An 18406-nucleotide genomic window follows, 5' to 3' on the forward strand; every position below is an offset into this window, starting at 1 on the left:
GGTCATGGTTGACCTGACTTGGTGCCGGAGGTTCCCACGACCACCAACCCTTGGAAGGCTGGACCACCACTGGGTCCACCTGAGATTGGCCTTTGGCCCTCCGTGGATCCACCGAGGTGGACTGGAATCCAGGAAAGGGCACCGAACCCCTTTCTTCTCCAAAGTGCCCTGAATGTGGATTTTCTTCCTCTCTTTTTTGGGCCAAGACCCCTCTGGCATCTCTGGATTGGTCCCTGCTTTTTTCCATAGCAAGGAGGGAATGGCGAAGGCATGTCTTGAACCCATTACCAGCCCACGCCTTTTGAAACAAGGGCCGCTCCAGGGGGGGAAGGGCTGACCTGGTCCGGTGCCACCAGGAGAAGGCGGCCAAGGCTGCGCAGGGCCATGCGGCGGATCCCGGCGTTCTGATCTTCCATGTTCCGGATCAGGGTCGGAACGAAGGCCCTGAGTGCGGCCCATCGGGTAAAGCTGGGCTCCTGAATCACCTGCAAGAGTTCGAGACATTCGTTACGCCCTGCGCCCCTGGACCCTTCGACCTCCAGAGCTCAGCCTTCTGACCCTGCCAGAATCAAGGGACTCGGAGTTTCAAAGAGGGACATAAATCTGGCCTCATTTGTGTGTGCAAGAAAGGACAGTTTCTTCCTCCTCGTTCCATGCGGTGCCATATATTTCTTGCCCGTTTCATCTAGGGCAAGTCCAATGTTCTCAGCTGAGGGAGGAGACCTCTGCCTTCCACAAGGATCTGCTTAGCTCCGTGGGCAAGTACAGAACCAGAAAACAGCCCCAGATCACCCCCCCAGTGCCCCAACCCCTGGCTCTCACCTCTGTGAAGAGAGCGGTTCCTGCGAGCCGCAGCTTTTCTGAGCTGGCATCCATCCAGGGGAGGACGTCCTGGATGACCTGGTCTTTCAGCAAGCCGTTCTCCAGCAAGCACCTGGGAGAGAGGATGAACAAGGGAACCGTCAAGGAGAAGACCAGCTTCCACAACTGCTGCCCAGGGAAGGAGCCGGGCCAATTGGACTTCAGGCAGGGAGAGGTTGCCCTCCGTGGGAGGAGTTGTGGGTGCAGGTCGCCCTGGAATGCAGGAAGGGTGGCCGGATGTGTGCATGAAAAGCGCCCCACAAGTGCAAGAATGGGAGGGAGAAAACGGATTTTGGCAGACATAGAGGCAGGGAGACCAGTAGAGCTGAACAGCAGGAGATGAAGAACTGTAACCCTCCATATTTATGAGCCAGAGCGTGAGCAGACCTGGAGAACCCAAAGGAACGCAAAATCTATTGACTTCAATTAAACTCGTGCTTCCTCCTCGCTACACCTCTCACCTGAGCACAAGTACCAACAGAATGAAAAAGAGGAGTAGAAGCTGAAAGCCAATGGACAAAGAACTAGCTTGCTTGCTTGCTTCCATTCATTTCCTTCCCTTTCCTTCTTCCTTCTTTCCTTCCTTCCTTCCTTCTTTCCTTCTCTTCCTTCCTTCCTTCCTTCCTTCCTTCCTTCCTTCCTTCCTTCCTTCCTTCCTTCCTTCCTTCCTTCCTTCCTTCCTTCCTTCCTTCCTTCCTTCCTTCCCTTCCCTTCCCTTCCCTTCCCTTCCCTTCCCTTCCCTTCCCTTCCCTTCTCCCTCCCTCCCTCCCTCCCTCCTTCCTTCCAGGTTTCGATTTCCCAACAGAGGGAGAAGGAGGGGAGGTGGGAAGCACCTTGGATGGGATGAGCTTCTGGGGGTGCCACCACCCCTGCCTTTCTTTCATCAGGGGAGCAGGAGGGGAAATGGCAGGACTCCGTTTCCCACAGGGGACTAGGGATGCTTCTTGGGAACCCCCTACGCCAGACGTGGAGCAACCCCACTCTCCCTCCATTCCTTCTCATGATCCACTGTGGCCGATGATCCAGGCTGGAGGCCATCTACAGCCACCTGGATGACCAGCCATCGCAGGGAAAGAAAGCCTGTGTCTCCTGGGCTCCACCTCCCAGAATCTCACCAGCCCCAGAGCCCTTTCCTCTCCTTCGGCTATTCATAAGTCACTTACTTGGTCAACTGGCAAAGGCCCTCAGGGTGGGTCCGAGGATCCCCGAGTAAGGCCCAGAAGTCTGCCGTCTTGATCTCCTCCTGGGATGCAGTTGGTGTCCCCTTCACGACCAGAGCCTTCAGGGTGTCCACAGAGAGGCTGCAGAAGGAAAGGACCCAGAGAGGGCCTCAGAATCGCCCCCTCCGAAGAAGAAGCAGCAGCAGGGAAATTCCAGGAGCAGGGCTGGCAAAGACCTCCACGCGGCCGGGAGAGGATGCCGCCTTCGGCCCAGAAGGGGACCCAGGCAGAGGTTCGTGGGATGGGGCCATTCCTTGCTGCACGTAAGACGTGGGCACGCTTCCCCCATGCAGAAAGACCGCCTCCGGCCCTCCCAAAAACCCTCCCCTCAGGCTTGCAGGGCTCCCAAGCCTGCCCAAGGGAGGGGACGTTACCTGCAAGGGTTCCCGGGTGTCAGGTGCTGCTCCCTCAGGAACAGCCTGCGGCGACCCTCACACGGGGGCATCTTCTGCCCCAGGGTTTGGCTGACCTGCCACAGGAGGGTGAACAGGAGCTCCGGGAACACCTTCTGGAGATCCACCTCAGAGGGCAGTCCTGAGAGGACCTCATAGATCGCACAGGTGGCCTGCAGAGGGGAGGAAGAGAAAGGGAACAAGGGGTGGGGGGGGAGAAGAGAGACCATGTGTTACTGGGGGTCTCAGATCCTCCCCTCCTCCCCAAGGCAAGGGTTCTGGACTCCTTGGAGCCACCCATTTCAGCGGCTCTCAGAGCAGAACAGCCGAGACGGTTTTCCCAACGTGGTCTCAAAGGATGGGCCATCCCGTGTCCCTTGGAGCGTACTTTGAGCGGTTCTTCCTCCGCATAGTCCCCGCTTTCATCAATGCTAGAGCTGGTTGTTGATCCGAGGATGGAGGGATGGTTCACACATGACATCAGCTTGGCCAGGACTCGCACAGCCAGGGATGGGTCTCGATCGAAAGACCTCCACAGCTTGCCAGTCTCGCTATAAGGAGAGAAGGTGGGAGTTGCAGAGACGGCCTGAGCCTGGACTTGGCCTTCAGAACCAGCAGCTTGGGCGCAAGAAGCCCCTGGTGGGTCGGCAACGCCCGGCAGTGAGAAACCAATTTCTCACAGGGCAAGGAGAAACTTTGCGTGGAGTCTCCCACCAGGACTGCATCCGTCCTTTCGATCTCAGCGCCCCAGTTAAGGGACCGGGGCCTGACCGAGAAGAAAGAAGCCTCTTCCCCCAAGGACGGAAAGCCGTCTTTTCCCTCCAGCACCCACCTGTCCAAGGGGAGGCTTCGGCGGAGGAGGTGGCCCAAGACTGTGTCCAGGTGGGAGCGGGCCATGATGCAGACCGCCTCCAGCAGGACCTCCTCCATGCCTCCCTGAGTGACGATCGGCAGGCGGCTGCAGAAAGTATCGAGGAGCTCGGGCACCTGGAAGGAGCAAGACGGGGATCCCTGGCTCAGATTTTTATTTATTTATTATTCGATTTATACCCCACCCCTCTAGAAAAAGTGAAGAATGGTTTTATTTCTTTCTTAGTCTATTTAGCAATCAGAAGGACAAGATTACTCTTCCCCCCCTGAAAGGACACCGTTCTCGTTTGAGCAAGTCTTAGCTTGGCTGAAGTGACTTGGAACGGAAGCCCATCTATTGGGGCCTCCAGTGAGCACACGACCACAGCGGCACCCCCTTGCCTCTGCCCCCCCCCGGGTTGAGGTGACAGCCCACGTGGTTTATAGAGCTGGGCCCACGTCTGGACGTGGCCAGAAAGGTCGTCCCAAGACCCCTTTGTCCAGATGAAGGCCCAACCTAGAGAAAACTACGGGGATGAATAGGAGACGAAAAGGTCCTTTTTTGGACTACAGCACCCAGAATCCCCCACCCGAGGTGGCCATGGCTCTGCTGGCTGAGAAATTTTGGATTCTGCAGAATGGCAGAAGTTTACAAAAGGAGGTTCAGCATCCTTTGGGCAAAGCTGAAAAGATGCCGGTGGAGATCTCTTTCTGACTTCTGCATCTCCTGCCTGGAGAAAAGGAGGGTTCCTGGCAAATGGCTACCTTGCTCTTCATGGCCTCCCCATGGTTTTGGAGGTTGGCGAGCAACCAGTAGCCAGCAGCCCTGGCACAGCTGGGGATCCCTGACACGAGGTCTTCCAGGATGGCTTCGGTGAAGTCCAACAGCTGATCCTTCGCGAGATGGATGCTGACCACCTGCCAAAAAAAGAAGAAAGGACAGGCTTTTTCTATAGCTCAGACCTTCTCCTTCCCCAGTGAGATTTCCTGCCAGACCAAGGATGGGCAGCTCTATGCTTTTCCAAAGAGTCCTGCCCAAGGATTTTGCCCAGGGATTGCAGGAATTCTCTGCATCTTGCTCTTTCTTCCAAAACAAGGCGGCCTTGGCACTTCCCCGTGGACTCCAGCAGGTTCCCCAGGAGAACCGGAAAGGCCCCAATGTGGGCTTGGAGTTGGACAAGGACTGGAGCCTCTCCGCGAGGACACAGGACGGCTCAGGCCATCCGGATTTCATACCAAGGGACCTCATCTCAGAGATGAAGGCACTGCCAATGAGCCTGGCCATTGACTCGGCTCGCTGAGAAAACAGGACTCCAACCGGTTTGGGAGGTGGATGTGACCCAGGCGCTCGGGAGATTCCCACCCGATCAAGGGAATCACCTTAGCCAGTCTGGCCCAAGCCCCAGACAGATCGGTGGGGACTTCTGCCTGGAGATCACAGAGGGCAGACGTCACCTCTTTTTCTTCCGCCTCCGTGATTCTCGATCCGCCTGGAAAGAAAAGAGGGTGAATCATGTTATAAAGCCTGTGCTCTCGTTTAAATAAAGAAATGGATTGCTTTAGAAACTGACAGAAGATAGAAACCAGAAGGACATGATTTAAATCTAGGATGGCACGACCTTCCTAGGGTATCAAAAAGCAAAAGACGATAAACCATTGAAGAACCATCTGATAAGGAAAGCTTTAAACTGGGTATGGACCAAGATCCGGGAAGAAAAGGACCAGAAAGTTCCTGAATGGGTCTCACCCACAGAAGCATTCACACAACCCACATTAATGGGGAAAAAGAAACTCTATTGAGATTTAGAGATTTGTTAAAAGTGGCCTTAAGTGTGAGAGTAAGGGAAGAACTAGAAGAACAAGGCACAATACTTGATTGGTGGGCAAAAACACAAAGAGACTCAAGATGTACAAGCGATAACGCAGTCGGTTTTTGTAAGGAAAACCGCATAAGATATTTCTGAATGTAAGGGAAAAACGGATTAAAATGTGGTATCGTTATCTACTAGAATTCAAAACGCAAGATGAAATCGTTAAAGAATGTATGACAAAACGGGCCCAAAATGTGGGCCACAATATTAACTGAAAGTCAGGGTCACAAATCTGGGAAGGGAATGTTGACTAAAGAAAGGAACAAACAGAGAAGCAGACCAGGGGAAAAAAATCGCTGACTTGCTAGTTCGGGTTGGTTCGGGGTCGTCTAAACTGGAGGACCCAAAGTTTTCGGAATCCACTGATTTTGCCCGATTTAACCAACTTCCTACTCCATTTCACCCCACCCCAGCCTGCCCCTTCCCTTCCCACTGTCCGCCACTGCTTCCCTGCCTTGTCCGGCCACCTCTCTCTTTCCTTTGGTTTTGGACTCCTAAAGTCATGAATTGGTGACACATAAAACGTCACTGGAAAGAACCAAAAAGGGCTCAAAGTGGAATTCACACCCACAGGGTCCCTCATTGTTAAAACTAACATGGGTCAACCTGGGATTCTTGGTGTCATCTCATGGCTAAACCAAATTGTTTGAAGGTCATCCTCGTCATTTTCTAAGCCCTGATTTGCAGGCTTGGGGATGAAGCCACCTCGAAGGGGCAGCGTTTTTCACCCTTGGGATCTGACGCCTTGAAGGAGCACCTTCTGCCTCCCCTGAGGATAATCCCCTTGTCCGTTTGTAGGTGGGGTCCATCTCAGCTGGAAAGAGGTTTCCCGGGGTCCTACATCCATCCAGGTTCACCTCCAGACAGAGTCACTCCAAGAACGCTAGCGGTCACAGAGTGAAGGCACCCATTGATTGGCCTTGAAGCCCTTGATCCCATCTCCCCCACCCACATTCTCACCTTGAATATGAATCAGGCAGCTTATGCACTTGGCTGCCCACTGCCGGCATGCGATGGAGTTCTCCAGGATGTAAGGGGCTAGGAAGGCTACCGCGAAACCGTAGCCTTTGAAATTCTCTCCGTCCTACCAAGAAAAGAACAAAACCGATTGAAATGGCCTTGGAAGGCCTGAGGATTGGCAGAACCGACCTCTCCTCTAAGATCTGCAGCAGAAGGGATTCTCAGAGGCCTGAAACAGACCTTACAGAGAGCCTGGTCATTGACGCGAATCGCATGTTCATCTTGCCAAGAGGCGAAGGAGGTGGCCTTCCTGTGTTTGTGAAAGCCAACTTCCAAGGGAACCCTCCTTGCCTTTGGAAGGCCAGTCCCCAAACCGAGCAAGCTCGTCTGCATCGTCCCAGAGGGGAGAGGAGCTCTGGATCAGGCCTGCCCACAGCCCTTGGGGCCGCCTTCTTGTCCAGGCTTGGGACACATCAGGCTGGCATAGGTGGGAAGAGAAGCGGGGAGGAAAGCCACAGCCAGCCCGGGTCCAAGGTGAGCCCACCTGGCTCTACAGCCCCTGCTGTGGGAGGTGCTACCGGGAGGGGAGTGAGTGTCAATCGAGGAGAAGACAGTCCTAGTGGAGACCCAGGGCGGTCGCCAGACTCTCGTCTCCTCTGAGACGTCTGTTCTGCAAAGTCACTTCTGCTCTTTGGTGCTGATTGAGAAGGAAACCATTCATTGCTCGTTTCTTGGACACCATCAATGATTTCCTTCACTCCGAAAATGCACACCCACCCCACCCCAAGACCAAAGGCATGAAGCCTGATGGGCGTCGGATGGAAGGGAACCAGATGGACGTGCATATCATCACATCAGCAGAGCAGAAATGGCCTCTACCCATCGAAAGAAAGGCATTCCCTTCTATAGACACACTCAAGCTGAGTTCTCTCATGCTTGTCCCATCTGATCCGATGGCCGAGCCCACGCAGGAGAAGATGAAATCCTTACTCTAGAGAAGCCCCCGGGCTGGGAAAGGCTGGTCTAAAGTCATGGAGCCCAAGTCCAAAGACACCAAGGAGAGGGAGAGTTTTGCCTCTTTCCGGGGAGCCTTCCTGAATATCGGGACTCTTCCCACAGGGTCTTCTGGTCGGCCAGCAAGAGGAGGAGGAGGAGGCGGGAGGAAGAGGAGGAGGACTCACCGGAAGACGAAAGCTGGCCTGGAAGGGAGCCAGAACCTGGAAGCTGGCCTGCAGGGCCCTCTCTCGGCTCCCCTCACACTCCAGGAACCAGGGCTCGATCAGCTGGAGGCCAAGCAAGAACACAGACCCGTTTATGAGACCTCTCTGAGGGGCAAACCTTTTCCATTTTACAAACATATCCTGCTTTTCCTTGAGATATCCCTCAGCCGGATGGGAGCCACGTAGCCCATCTGGCTGCCAAACACAGCTGGTCATTCATGGCCCGGTGGGTGAAATGGGGAAACGGTGAGAGAGAGGGAAGGCTCCGCCCCCCCTCGATCTACATGCTGTGGATCATCCCTCCTTCGAGCACTCCCGGAGAGCTCAGGGGTTCAGGGCTCTGGCTGTGGAAGTCAGAGGTGGGGAGTTCGATTCCCCACTCGGCCTCCTCGAGGAGGGCCCAGGCTTAGGCCTCCCTTCCGGCTCGGCCGTTCTAAGAGGCAACATCACTTCGCTCTTGAGGAAAGCTTTCGTGTCTGAGAGATCAGTCTGGGCGATGCAGACTGGCTGGGACAGGTGGAGAGGAGGGCCACGAGGGTGATCCGGGGACCGAAAACCAAGCCCTGTGAGGAAAGACGGAAGAAACTGGGCATGGTTAACCTCGAGGAAAGAAGGCCGAGAGGTGGTCACACCCAGGAGGGGCAGGAGGGGTTCTCAGTCATGCCAAAGCGCATCAGCACGTAAGGGGATGATGGACTCAAGGGACAGGAAACCAGATTCCTGTCGAACGATGGAACCAAGGAGCTGGCCGAGCGCTCCGACACTGGAGGCCCTCCAGAGAAAGTTGGACAACTGCGTGTCAGATCTAGTTTGATCCTATATAAATGCTGAAATGATCTGATGGGGACAATTCGGACAATATGGTAATTACAGATTATCCTCAATTTATAGTTTGACCATGAAGTTGGCAAAGTTTCTGCAATACTGAATGTAAATGCCAATCCAGGGGATTTCCTTTTGGGTTTATGCTTACCTGGAACATGACATCAATCCTCTCTGAGGTTGGCTCTTCTGTAACGAGGACCTCGAAGAGTTTCCCCCTGGCCTCAACGGATCTGGTGTACATGAGCTGAAAGGACAACCCAGGGAGTGAGGCCCGAGAGCTACACCGTTCCCCTTACGCCATGGGCTCCTCATAAACCAGGGGGTGGGCAAAGCGAGGCCCAGCAAAGAGTGGAAACAAACACACATTGACCGCACAATGACATTAGGATGTTTAAGAGGCCCATGCGGTTAAAAAAAAAAAAAAAGCAAAGCGATGTTTCAGCCTTCTATCCTCTTCTATATTGCATCCTCCTATGCAATAGGATGTTTCAGGAAAGCTCCCATCAGAGGTTAAAAAGGAAGACCTAGAAGAAAACCTGCCTGACATACCTCGATGTTGGACGCATCCTGTTCATCATATGCTATCCTTTTAAGACGCTCCAGGGGAGGGAGGAGAAAGAGACTCTTGATGACTCCGTCCAGCATTTCCCGGAGAGCTTCCACTGGCAGGCACGGCTTGAGGTGGCTAGCAGAAGGAAGGTAGATTGAGAATCCAGACAGAGGTTTACAAAGGTCCCAGGCAGAAAGGCAGCCCAAATCTCAGGCTGGCTCTTTCTCGTTCTGATCTACATGTGATAGCATCGTGACAAGAAATCAGACTGCCTCTGCCTCTGTATAATCATTGGTGAGTGGGCAGGGCAAGGACAGCAGCTTTGGAGGACTGTGTCTCTGGAGGGAAACCCTGTGGCCTTGAAGCCAGCTGGCAGCCTCACTTCCCGGCCTGTCTCGTGCCCGTCAACCAAACGCACTGACAGGGGAGCCCCCCTGTCACATCGAAGAGCCGCCCCCGCCCCACACCAGTTGCTGCCTGAGGGAGGCCTCCCTAGCCCAGCTGGCCTCTCCGTTGCCTATCGATAACTTACCTCAGGGAGACTAAGGCCGAGATGGTTGCTGGGAGAAGGGAGCTTCTCAGGTTTTCGAGGCGCTCCGTCCCAAGAAAGGCCTGAAGACCCCCGTGGTGGTGGTGGTGGTGGTGGTGGTGGTGGTGGAAGGAGCAAAGAAGAAGGAGAAACAAGAAGGAGGGGGAGGAGAGATGAGGGTTTCATCCACTCAACAGAGGATACGACCAAAATGCTTTCTAAAATCGCCCAGAAGGGGGTTGAAGGTGCTTTCCTGAGGGGGAGTCCCGTCTTTTCCACGGACAGCCATTCCCCGAGGTGTTGGGGCAACAACCGTTCTGAGCAGAGCTGCCGGCTGGACGCTTTGCTCCCAAGGAGACCCCTCCCCAAAGAGCGGGTGGGGCTCTCGTGGTGGAAGCCCTCCAAGAAGGGTCTCCCTGGCGGAGCTTCCAAAAGTCTCCTTTGTGCCATGAGGAAGACCCCCCCCGGGTCTGAAGAGACGCCCCCTCCCTCTTCTGGGCTTTCTGGGAACCCCACCGGACCCTTCGGGTGTCCCACCCCCCCCCCACGTTGCTTACCAACAAAGCCTCCAAGAGCTCTTTTTTGCAGCCCAGCTGGAAGTTCCCGTCCTGGGCTTCAGAGATGGCTTTGCAGATGCTGGCGACGCTCTCGCAGAAGAGCAGCTTCAGGTGGGTGTCCTGTCTTGCCTAAAAGAACCCAATGGTCATCATCCTCCTCCTTTGGTACTGGTACCAAATGTATGTCTACAATCTGCTTGTTTAACTTCCCTCAGCAGGGAGATCATGAACCTGGGGGCAGCCCCTGAGAAGGCTTCCTCTTGCCTCCCCACCAGATTCGCCTCGAACGATGGCGAGTCTCTCTCAGAAAAGATCAAACCCGAGAGAAGGATGTGGTTCAAAGAGCCTCGCCCAAAGTCAGGAAGGATTTCGTTCAAAACTCTGCGAAACCACCAGCCACAGAAATTGCAGTGAGCAGACACGAATTCCACGGGGGTGGGAAGGAACCCCTTTTAAGGAATTCTGTCGGCCTATCAAGCTGATTTCTCTCGGGTCCCTCCACCTCAAGAAAGAAGCCTCCTCAAAGGGTTGATCGTGTGAGGATCCTTTCGCAGCCCTGCCGCCTTCTGAGAGCCAGCATGCTATAGCCAGTTGAGTTTGGAACGGGGCTCAGATCGCGGCCTGGCCCTGGGAACTCGCGAGCGGGAGTCAACCCTGGAGGCCTTCAAGAGCCAACTGGACAACCCTCGGTCGGATCTGCTTGGATTCGGATTCCTGCCTCGAGCAGAGGGTTGGACTCGATGGCCTCCCAACTCCAGGATTCCAGGATTCCAGGGTGAGCTTGGTGTGAACGTCTCCCACCCTCTGGAAGCGGCACGAGGGCTGCCATCCAGAAGCGACTGGACAGGGCAACAACAACAGCAAGCCCTCCCCCCCCCGGTTCATGCCGTCTGACGGCATCTCTCTAAGATTCCTCAAGTGGGGGGAGGAGTTGATCATCATCATCATAGTAGGACAAGAGATTCCACAGGGGGAAATGCCACATATGAATAGGGGCCCTAGCAGGGGCCCTCCATCCTGCTTCCACTTCAAGGGGAAAAATTCGGACACGGAGGTGCCCGATCACACCCTCAGATCTGCGACAGCTTACCTGGCTCTCAATTTTGACTCCCAGGACCTGAAAAATAAAATGGAGAAACTGACCTCTTTGCACAAGCCTAGAAAGGCAGCTGGCCTTTTTTAAATTTATTGTTTAAAATGTTAAGGACACAGGCCTTGGGCCAGGGGATAAACGGCTTTGCTATGCAAATGGCGCAGAATCATCAGAGGGGTTTCCCCCTCAATGGTCTGGATTTTTCTTGAATGGTTCTGAATGGAAAAAGCCCAAAACTGAATGCTTCTTGGCAGATGTCACCTCTTCCTTGCTAGGAAGGAGGGAAGTGAGATTTCGGGATTGAGACAGGCATTTAAGAGAGAGATCAATTCTCTCTCTCTCTCTCTCTCTCATTCTTTCTTTCTCTTTGTTTTGGCTCCCAGAAAGAGATTTCCTCAGAGCCAGATGCCTAGACAATCCAAGATGAGCACTGAAAGTGGCCACTCATGAAACAAAACCTACAAAATGCAGGGGATGAAGGTGAGGGAAGTCAGCTACTATGGCAACCAGACATCTTTTACCACTTGAGGAGCACCACTTCTGAATAGGAGCTAAGCGTCTCATCTGCTTCAGTTCTCAGTGAGGCAAGAAAAGGCTAATGGCAGCACCCTGAGACACACAAGCTGCAATGTGGCACCTGAATTTTAGGGCAGGTCGCTTTGGCTGGTTTCTGGAGTACAGTGAACTCCCTCTCTTCCATTCCCACCCCTCCCCACAGCGACCTGCTCCCTCCGTGCCCCATTTCACCAGAATCCAACCCTCCGACCCCCTTCTACTTCTTACCTGGAAGCTCATCCTGTAAAGGTCGAGGACTTTTTTCAGGATCTCTGCCTCCCCACTCTTCAACAGGAGCTCTTTGGGGGCCCGGATGGCAACCCGGCCATAGGCCAGGATCAGGGTCTTAAGGAGGTGCCCTCGCCTGCCAGTCTTGTAATCCTAAGTAGGCAACAGAAAGGGGTGTTTTGGCAAGGTGGCAGCTGCTACCTTATCATCTGTTTGTCTGTCTGTCTCTCTCTGCCCGTTTCCCTCTTCTGTCCCTTCTTTGAACGCCATGGCAGCAGGATTGATTTGGTTTTATCAAATTACTTATGTCCTGTGATCTGGGGGTGAGTAGGGGAAGGCGGACTGACTTTCCCCCATTAAAAGTGCTTCAGGATTGTATGCTTAACTTCACTTTTTGGGTGTTGGAAACAATCCAGCACTCCACCTGTCTCATCTGCAGAAGCCCAGGGGCTGAAATCCTGTTGAGCAGCTCCGCAGGCACAATGATTCTGTGCACAAATCGACTGCAGAAGATGCCGCTTGGTGACAGGCTTCTCTTGGCAATTTTGGGGTTCTGCACCCTGAAATTGCCATCAAGCAGCAGCAATGGGCTCATAATGAGCAGGGATTTGCCACCAATGATGATGATGTCATCCCCAGGTGCAGGTGGAGCTGCCCAACAGGAATTCAGCCACGGAATGCACTGCTGAGTCGTATGTCAACACTTAGGTAAATCCCATCAGTTGAGCAAACCTCCTCATTCTGCAGCCAGCGATCCTATGGAATGTGAAGATGAATGGCTGGCATCAGAGGAGGCTCAGGCTCCAGTTTTAGATCCTGTTGAATCCAGGGTGGCTTATTTGAGAGTTGGCATTGACCTGCTGGCCCCGGCCGCTGGCTTACCTTATGGTGGGTGAGGAGGGCAGACAGCCCCATCTTGAGATCCAGGCCAGCTCTGCAGTCATCCAAGGTGGCCAGGGTCAGATCTAAATGGTCCAGCGCAGCAAAGGAAAGGATTTCGGCAACTTTCTGTAAGGGGGGGTGGGGGGAGAGGGGACCGAGAGAGAGAGAAAGATTGGAGAAGGGATGCTGATGTGAGAAATGACTGAAACTGGATTAGATCTCCCTGTGTGGAAGGGAGGGAAGACCACCCCTAGCACACCATCATGTTCCTGACTCTGTGGCATCCTAGCACAGCCAGGTGCTCTTCACTCCCTTGCAATGTTGTGGAGGGTTTCAACTTAAGAGAGGTAGAAAAACCTTCTTGGTTGAAGAGCACGGCGTCCATCTATTAAGAAGCCGCCACCGTCCCCACCCCCCAAAGGACAAAAGAGATGCCAGGTGGGTACAGAACTCTGAAGGCTGCCCTGACTCGCTAGAGACTCACCTCTTTCTCGGCTGCTTCCAAATAATTGGCGCTCTCAATCAAACGCTCCAGCCAGTGCAGGACGTACGTGCGGTCCGCGCAGCAGGCCAGTGACAAGCCCAGGACTTGATAGAGGACGCTCTGAAAGAGAAGGAGGGGTAGACCGGGGGGGAGGTTTCAGTCGAACAATCGGACACCTGTCTAGATCTTTGGGTCGGCGGTCCTTCACTGGAGGCCGTCCAGCAGAGGCTGGACAACTCCGGCCGAAATCCGGTTGCTTGGTGTGGAAAGTGGCCCTCAAGAAGGCCCACTGAAGCAACAGAATCCTGAGGGAGGCGTTGACCCATCCCACCCCCGCCCATTCAAGGGGCCTCCACCAGGGCGACTTCCTAGGCGAAGCAACAGGATTTCCGCCACTATGTTCTGCAGCAGCTGCTTTGGACGAATGTTGGCTGAGAGGGACTGAGGTCTCCCCCAGGTTGCAGCAGCTTTCCACGCTCGGGGGAGAAGCTGAGGGGCCACAGGACTGCAGTTTTTACGAGAAACGGGGGAACGAACCTTTTCAAGGGACCCGTCCGCATAGCTGCCCATCTGATCTTCCAGGGCTAAGATCAGGTTCTTGGTCCACCTGTCGTCCTCCATAGTCTTCAGGGACCTCCTCAGGAACTAAGGAGGAGAGCATGAATGAATCCAGACATTTGGTTCACGAGGGCCTCGACGTCTGCTCCTAAGACTCCACTCCTGCCCTTTCCCCTGCCCAAATGCCTTAAAAATGTCCTTGGAAAATCACTTCTTAAAGAAATGGAGACTATGACTTCCAACAGGAGCTGAGGGGAAAAGGGGCTAAGCACTCTCTTCACCTAGTCTAAAGCCAATAGGCTGCCAAACCGGAGAGCCAAAATGGACCAGCTTGGTCTCCGAGTCAAACACTGGGGGAGGACGGTTCTCCGCTGTGTCCTACGTTGTCTACACCTGTCTGTCCTTCTTCCCATTTGCTGCCCAGGGCATCTGACTTCACAGGCTCTTCCTTTTTGCCCTCAGGCTAATGGACCAGAGTCCAGGAGACCCCCCCCCCGCCCCCAGCCTGGTCTGTCGAAGAGATCCCTCTTCTCCCTCCAGCCAGTTCCTGGTCGAAGAAGAGCAGAACCTCACCTGCAGAAGCTTCTGCTGCCACTCAGGTTGGCTTCTTCTGGTGCCTTCTGGAAGGAAAAGAGGACATCGTTGTACCAACTCAATTGGGACGGGTGTGGGTGGGTGGGTGTGGGTGTGATGTAGAGTTTGGGACCGTATTTTTCAAGAGTAGTACTTGAGCCATGACTTCTTGAAATGGAATCTGTTGGTCATCCCTCACTGTTTAAAGAGGAACGTCCTACTAACGTACTCTTAAAAATAGGCAAAAACCTCCCTCTTAGAGACCCCCAGGCAGGATTTTGAAAGGCATCTCTAAATATAATTGGCTACATGTGAAAACAGGAGGCAAAAGTAATGCTGTTTACCAATTGTGGTGCTATTTCACAAGAATAACATTTCCTTACTATCCCTCAAACTAGCCGAGGATGGTCAACATCATCACTTGGAACACATGACTTTCACACTATAGGTGTGTCATGCACAAGGTGCAGACATTTTTCACAGTCTTTCAAGTACCAAATGGTAGGAAAATCAGTCCTGTTTTTATTGTCTGTGCCCTGTTTTTGTGTGTACCCTATTAGTAAACATCGTGATCTTTACATATAGATTCAATATATATAGAGAGAGAGAGCATTACAATGTTTCGACATCACCAAAATGACTAAAGTTCTCTGACATGTTAATAGAATCCATGTAAAAATACAAATAGAAAATGAATGTATGTTACAAAAGTAACGTAACTATTTCCTTACTGTTTCCTTTATGAATTTGAAAACTGCTCAGAGACTTTAAGCCAGCCCCCATGCCTGCCAGAACCTATATAGAGGTCCACCTGCTTCGTGTACGTCCCTGGGAGGTGGGGGGGGGCTGTCTAGGGAAGCACTTCAGAACTGGGGCAAAAGGTCTGAAAAGGCAAACCTATTTTTGGATTGCTAGGTGCTCCTGAATTCGTCCAGGAAAAAATCCAAAATCAGGTGAACGGATAAAACGAATGTCAGGAACTTTAGAAAAATGGAAGCAAGATCAAGGGGCCTTCTGGAAGACAGCGCTATTCCTCTGAGAGCTTGCAAAGTGAAGCGCAGCACTTTTAAGATTTTGAGACGGGCCGGGGGGGCGGGAAAGCATTTCACCATGAATCCTCCTGTCAGGCACCCATCGGGCGACCTACCTGCCTGGCAATACCCCCAAAGCGCTGGGATTTGCTGCGCCCACAGATGAACGATGGCCTCGTGGATGTCAGCTCGCAGGGCGTGCAGAAGCTGGAGGGCCCAGAAGCCTCTTTGGCTCCCGGAGGAGGACAATACCTGTAGGCAGGAGAGGAGACATGAGAAAGGAGGGCCCCCGAAGGAGAAGCCAGGACTCACCCGTCCATCTCTAACTGCCAGCGGCTCAGATTCAGGAGCAGTTCCTCTGCTGGAAATAGGCAGGCAATCGCCCTCCCGAGAGGAGGGGGGTCCCAGGGACCCGTTGGCGCCTTCTCTGCTCGGTCCATTTCCTATCCGGGGTGTGTCTGTCCTGCGCTGGGCAACATCCCGGCCTTGAAGAGGATGCTCAAAGCAAGGCTGCTCCCCGAAGCCTCGGAGGGCATCCTCTCGTCAGGCTCTGGTGGCAACGAGGCCACCCTTCGTGCCATCGCCTGGTTAGTCTGATTTATGAGCTGAGGTACGGATGGTTTTGATTTCCTTGCTTTATATGAGATGCGTTGCTTTTAGATAATGTTCTATTTATTGTCCTTAATTATTTTTTTTAACATAAACCGCCCAGAGTAGTGCCTAGCCTTACTCAGGCACTATCCTAACTTATGCTTTCCTTAGGATTCTGGGTCTCTCCGCTGGATTTGGATGGGAGAGCCCTTCCACTAGATGACACCATCCCACAGAAAACTGCCCCCCAAAAAAGCAAAGTGGGTGGTTTCCTCACTGAGAGACCAGAACAAGACCGGGACGTCTTCTCTAGTTCCCTCTCGTGGCCCCTTCGGTTGTTGCGTTTTCAGTTTTTGACACAAGCGGGGGAGCTGGTTGGCCCCAGCAGGGCTGAGGGCTGCATTTTGCCTCTCCCTGGGTTGTCATGAAGCCAGCTAACAATATTGCAGCTGAAGGAACTTTCCGATCCTTCAGGGAGATCCTTTCTTCCTACATTTCTCGTTAGCCCTCTTTTTACTAATTTTCTGCAACGAAGAAGGCAACGACATCTCCATTCAAAGGGGGGGGAGGGGGAGCACTTTGCTACAGGATGGCCAGAAGGGTCTCCCACTCAGCTCCCCAGCCAGCGTACTGGGCCGAAGAGGTTTCTGCAATACCTCTCTTTTGGAATTCCTGCACCGAGAAGCCACCACACACTCTGGGAAATGGGAGGTCAAGGAACTGAGAGGACCTTTCACCTCCATACTCTCCTCCCACCCACCCCCCAAGACAAAAACGTAGATGCTTTTTCTAAGCATTGCTCACCAGAAGCCGTCCGAAGACTTCTTGCGGACTTGGGAGCTTTACTAAAAGGAGAAGAACAGGGGTCGAGGGGGGGGGAGGATGTTAGTGATGCAACCCCTGGAATCATGGAAAGGTTTCCCGCTGTTCCTCATCTCCTTCCCAGGTCTAGTCACTAGGATCCTTCCAGCAACGGACCGGGCTCCTTCGGAAAGCCACAAAAGGACATGGAGGTCTGGGGGGGGGGCGGAGGTGGGCCTGCTCCTTTCTGGAGCGCCCCGGACTCCCCTTGGCCCGAGCTTTCACTGAGAAATAGGAGGATTCCCCTTCCCTCCGGGCTCAAGGAACGGCGAGTCTCCTGCAAGCCCAGAGGCCCTGCCTTGCATCTTATCACATTGATCTCTGGCCCCTCTGGGGGTGCTCTGGCCTGGGTTTTCCTGGGACATATGTCTGACATTGGCCCCTGGAAGGCTCCCCACCCACCCGAGACCTCTTCAGCGAGGCATGACCTCTCCAAAGGAGAGAGGGATCCATTCCTTCCCATGGGAAGAGAGGTGAGTGCCAATCCCACCCAGCCATGCACCGTTCAAGCCCAGGGGACTGCCTTTGGTACCCAACCAACCCACTGACCAACTGACCTCCTCTGCAGGATCCCAGGAAGAGGACGGATCCTTCCGGCCGAAGGACGGCCAACTCCTTCAGGCATCTGCAGAGCGGGGTCAGTGCTGGCGTGTATTCCGGAGGAAGCAAGAAGGATAACAGCTTCGGCCACAGAGCCTGCCAAGAGGAGAGAGGGGACCGTCAGAGAATCAGAGCCCAGCCTCGGTCTGGAGTAGCTCGGCATCACAGATTGGGGCCAGGCTGGCGTTCTCTTCCCCGAGTGTCGTAGGACTGCTGGGAAATAAAGCGCCCCCCAGGCTAAAATGCCAGCTCTCTCCCCGCCTGACCTCACCCCGAGTAGGAAGAGGGTTGAAACTCCTCCGGTCTTCTGAAGGGCAAATCCACCCAAGACACTCACTTTAAACATCCCGGTGGCCGAAGTGTTGACGTGCTCCAGGACCTCGATGGACAAGTCCTGGACATCGGCTTCCCTTGGCATCAGGCCTCTGGCACTGTCTCTGACCTGCCGTACACAGACACACAAGAACCACAGAAACAGCAAGGTCAGGAAACCAGAACCGTCTCCAAAGAAAAGGTCCCCCCTCCCAAAAAGCGCCCCTTCACCCACGGGGAGTGACACAAGCACAAAGCTTGTGCACCTCGGAAGCGGTTGATCCAGACGGTGGTGGCAGCACCTGGAGGAGGTGCCCCTGTGCCAAGGTGCAACCCAGCGAAGGCTGGAACGAAAAGGAGGGACTCGGACACACAAACACACACACACACACACAGATGGGAGGGCCTCTTCCCCACCCAGCCGATTCCAAGAGGGGCTCGACTGCACACCCACCCCTGCACAACGTTTCCAACCAGTGCACTCTTGATGATGGAGGGATGATGGGACGCCTACTAGACCCAGAGCTTGGGAAACGTCTTTTGGAATGGCAGGAGGCAGGCGGTCACGAGACAGGCAGGCCCAGAGAGGCCTCCCGATGGGCTTGGAAGGGGTCCCCGAGTCGCCTCGTCCCTGCCAGAGGAAGGATCTCTCGGGGCTCTTTCGCGCTGACTTACCCCTTGACTGGTACGAACGGCGACCTGACGGAAGAGGTAGGTGACCATCTCCCATTCCAGACATCCCTCGACCTTCGGGGAGCTCAGGAGCTCCTTCAGGAAGAACAGGGTCGCTTCCCTCGCCTGGCA

General features: G+C 54.0%; 1 protein-coding gene across 1 annotated transcript; it reads right to left on the bottom strand.

Moving 5' to 3' along the window:
* Positions 1-284: 284 nt before the first annotated feature.
* LOC140702427 (maestro heat-like repeat-containing protein family member 2B) lies at positions 285-17783 on the bottom strand. Its single transcript, XM_078381062.1, has 21 exons — positions 17628-17783; positions 17248-17386; positions 16634-16674; positions 15236-15490; positions 13614-13721; positions 13077-13196; positions 12593-12718; positions 11711-11863; positions 10925-10951; positions 8748-8873; positions 8347-8442; positions 7335-7436; positions 6154-6277; positions 4703-4812; positions 4088-4240; positions 3306-3460; positions 2862-3024; positions 2456-2646; positions 2025-2162; positions 823-934; positions 285-485 (listed from the first exon to the last, which is right to left on the bottom strand). The coding sequence occupies exons 1-21, from the start codon at positions 17706-17708 to the stop codon at positions 285-287; spliced, it is 2721 nt and encodes a 906-aa protein (XP_078237188.1). The 5' UTR covers positions 17709-17783.
* Between the last annotated feature and the right edge of the window lie 623 nt (positions 17784-18406).

This window comes from Pogona vitticeps, chromosome 12, assembly GCF_051106095.1.
Source record: "Pogona vitticeps strain Pit_001003342236 chromosome 12, PviZW2.1, whole genome shotgun sequence".
Classification (NCBI taxonomy): domain Eukaryota; kingdom Metazoa; phylum Chordata; class Lepidosauria; order Squamata; family Agamidae; genus Pogona; species Pogona vitticeps.

Coding starts and splice junctions, on each gene's coding strand:
- LOC140702427 (XM_078381062.1), bottom strand. CDS start 17,708: ATGCCAAGGGAAGCCGATGTCCAGGACTTGTCCATCGAGGTCCTGGAG. Junction 7,437..8,346: donor GGATTGATGTCATGTTCCAG/GTAAGCATAAAC, acceptor CTTGGCCTCCAG/CTGATCGAGCCCTGGTTCCT. Junction 486..822: donor GAACCGCTCTCTTCACAGAG/GTGAGAGCCAGG, acceptor GAACTCTTGCAG/GTGATTCAGGAGCCCAGCTT.